This window comes from Lactuca virosa, chromosome 8 (assembly GCF_052849685.1).
Source record: "Lactuca virosa cultivar CGN04683 chromosome 8, Lactuca_virosa_CGN04683_v6, whole genome shotgun sequence".
Classification (NCBI taxonomy): Eukaryota; Viridiplantae; Streptophyta; class Magnoliopsida; order Asterales; family Asteraceae; genus Lactuca; species Lactuca virosa.
Genome location: NC_136433.1, coordinates 189,048,711 through 189,052,111, shown reverse-complemented (window position 1 = coordinate 189,052,111; position 3,401 = coordinate 189,048,711). Strand labels below are relative to the sequence as shown.

General features: G+C 39.8%; 1 protein-coding gene across 1 annotated transcript; it reads right to left on the bottom strand.

The window, feature by feature from the left end:
• Positions 1-257: 257 nt before the first annotated feature.
• Positions 258-992, bottom strand: LOC145131145 (UPF0481 protein At3g47200-like). Its single transcript, XM_079065874.1, has one exon. The coding sequence runs from the start codon at positions 990-992 to the stop codon at positions 258-260; it is 735 nt and encodes a 244-aa protein (XP_078922000.1).
• Positions 993-3,401: the final 2,409 nt, after the last annotated feature.

Here is a 3,401-nt window from a genome sequence, read left to right as displayed (position 1 = left end):
ATTAAAGGATAAAGAAACGTACAAAGAATGCCAAAGTCATGTAAACAGCTATAGTACTTGGTGGTTCTCTCTGCTCCAAAGCAAATATGGGATCAAGTAGGTTTGATAGTAAAGATGGTTTGAACCACAGTAATAGCAAACATCAGAATTCCACCAACTACGACAACGGCATTCCCTGGACCACTGAAATAGTACCTCTTCAACTTAGCTAGATTTCTAGGAAAGTAACCGTTGTAGTATGTATCCATGTTTTCCCACTATTCAGTGTAATAGAAATCTTGAAAAGTAACTTCTTTGCATATGGTGTTCATCATTTTTGCAGCCTTTTCATTTGAACCTAAGTGGTTTATAACAACTTTCGATTCTACCAACTTGCAAATATCCATATTCATGGCCATGGCATATGAGGTCACGTAATTATAAACTGGAGTGTACTGCTCGTATACAATCAGGTTCCTTAAAACCACCTCGGTGATATCGTTTATACAGATTACTGGAATACTGAGATTTTGCTTAGCCCCAAACAAGGAAAAGCTTGGATACTTACAGAATTTCAGGTCCATGGCCAATGGCCAATTCATATTTCTATTAGGCTCAAATTTCACTCCAGCCCTGTATAGTTCTAGAGCCGAGTGAGCTATTGGAAGTGAGGAAATGTTTGATGGCTTAGGATGTGCAGGAAGGTAAAGTTTGTGAAGAAGGTCTAGAATATGATCATGAGTTGTTTCTTGGCCAATATTTTCGATATTAAAGTTCCCTGAAAAGGGATTGATGTATTCTAGTAAATAACTAAGCATAGTTGTAAGGGAGGCTTCTGCATCCATTTTCAAAATAGTGCACTCAAATATGTCTTGAAGAACAAAGAAAGGCAACTGATTTTCTATCAACACGAGATCTAGAGCAAGAGACCTGACAAACAACCGGTTGTAGGTAATTGATGTACCATATCTGAAAAGCTTGAAAATGAATTCGAGTATGAAACAACCATCCATAACAATTATTTGGGCAAGGTCGACATCACTATAGTGTTGGGGTCGGAAAACTCTTCTATTAAACACGAAAATAGAATTACAATAGGAGGAGCAACTCTCACACTCAACTATTACAAAAAACCAACCCTTTCACTAAGACTCTCACTCTAAGTGTTATACTATCTGTTTCTCTGTGTTTTTGGGATGCATACAACTGAAGAATGAAGTCTCTATTTATAGTCTTGGCAGCCACCATTGTAGTTGCGTCTATTAATTGTGTTCATCATAGGGTGGGAAGAAAAACTTGTCCCGTATGTTTCATTTTGTCAACAATGATGGCTACTGTAGCTTTGGAGGCTTTGGAGGCTGGAACACAACAAATCTCCCCCTCCAGTCTCCGTCCAACAATCCTCATCCCAACTATGTCAGCACATAGTCTGTGTTTCTCTTGTGTCACCACCTTTGTCAACATGTCTGCAGGATTGTTATTGGTGTTGATCTTTAACAACTTCAATTCTCGTCCCTCAATTGCTTCTCTAAGCCAGTGATAACGTATATCAATATGTTTTGTACGGGAATGGTACATCGAGTTCTTACTCAGGTCCATAGCACTCTGACTATCGCAATGAATGATGTACTCTTCTTGTGGAAAGCCTAATTCTTGAAGAAACCGTTTCATCCATATAAGCTCCTTCCCAGCTTCAACGGCAGCAATATACTCGGCTTCTGTTGTTGACAGTGCGACACACTTCTGTAACTTGGATTGCCACGAGATAGCTCCCCCTGCCAAAGTAAAAATGTAACTTGATGTAGATTTCCTACTATCTAGATCTCCTGCCATATCGGCATCTGTATAACCTTCCACGATTGGCTTTGCTCCCCCGTAGCATAAACATAGTTTCGAACTACCCTTCAGGTATCGAAGTATCCATTTGACTGCTTCCCAATGTTGTTTTCCCGGATTAGCTAGATATCTACTCACAACACCGACAGCATGAGCAATATCTGGTCTTGTACACACCATTGCATACATAAGACTTCCTATGGCTGAGGAATAGGGGACTGCCTTCATCTCTTCTTTTTCTTTCTCAGAAGATGGACAATTTTTCTTACTCAACTTGAAGTGGTTAGCCAAGGGCGTACCAACGGGCTTGGCATTTTCCATGTTGAACCTTTTGATCACACGTTCAACATACTCTTCCTGTGATAAGAACAATTTTCTTGATTTTCTATCACGGATAATTTTCATGCCCAATATCTGTTGTGCTTGGCCTAAGTCTTTCATATCAAAGAACTTAGACAAATCCTTCTTCAAGTTGTTGATCATCATTGCATCTTGGCCCACTATCAACATATCATCCACGTAGAGCAAAAGGATGACAAATTTCCCATCTGGAAACTTCTTCAGATAGACACAATGGTCTGCAACAGTTCTCTTGTACTCATGATTCATCATAAATGAATCAAACTTCTTGTACCACTGCCTTGGGGCTTGCTTAAGACCATAAAGGCTCTTCTTTAATTTACAGACGAGATGCTCTTTCTTTGGGACTTTAAAGCCATCAGGTTGCTCCATGTATATTTCTTCATCCAAATCACCATGGAGAAAGGCTGTTTTCACATCCATCTGCTCAAGTTCAAGATCTAGACTGGCAACTAATCCGAGTACAACTCGGATAGACATCATCTTCATAACTGGCGAAAAAATTTCATCAAAGTCGATTCCTTCTTTTTGTTGGAAACCTTTGACAACGAGTCTCGCCTTATACTTCATAGTATTTCCCTTGCCGTCTTTCTTCAACTTGAAAACCCACTTGTTTTTCAAGGCTTTCTTTCCTTTGGGGAGGTTTACCAACTCATATGTTTGATTCTTCTGCAAAGAATTCATTTCTTCTTCCATGGCCTTCTGCCAATTTGCTTTGTCAATATGAGATTGAGCTTCTTGAAAACTCTCTGGCTCCCCCTCACTAGTAAGAAGGATGTAGTTTGAAGTCGGATATCTTGTTGATGGAGCACGTACTCGTTCGGATCGTCTAACTTGAGTTCCTTCGTTTGCAACTTCTAGCAGTGGATCTGAATTATCCAGGGGTGGAAGCTCCCCTTCATCAACACCTTCTTGATATGCATCATAGACTTCTTCATCCACTTCTTCAGCGGAAACATCTTTTTTATTTTCAGATATTATATCTGAAACTTTGGAGCTTTGTTGCTTGTTAACCGGTGCCTTGAAATCATAATACTGGTTTTCATAGAAAACCACATCTCTACTTCGAATAACCTTCTTTAGTTCTGGGTCCCATAGCCTGTACCCGAACTCTTCATCTCCATATCCAATAAAGATGCATGGAGTGGATTTGAGGTCCAACTTCTTCCGCAGTTCACTTGATACATGTGCAAACGCCTTGCACCCAAATACTCTCAAGTGAGAAT

What these genes read in the sequence shown, in the direction of transcription:
- LOC145131145 (XM_079065874.1), bottom strand. Translation starts at nt 992, where the DNA reads ATGGATGGTTGTTTCATACTCGAATTCATTTTCAAGCTTTTCAGATAT.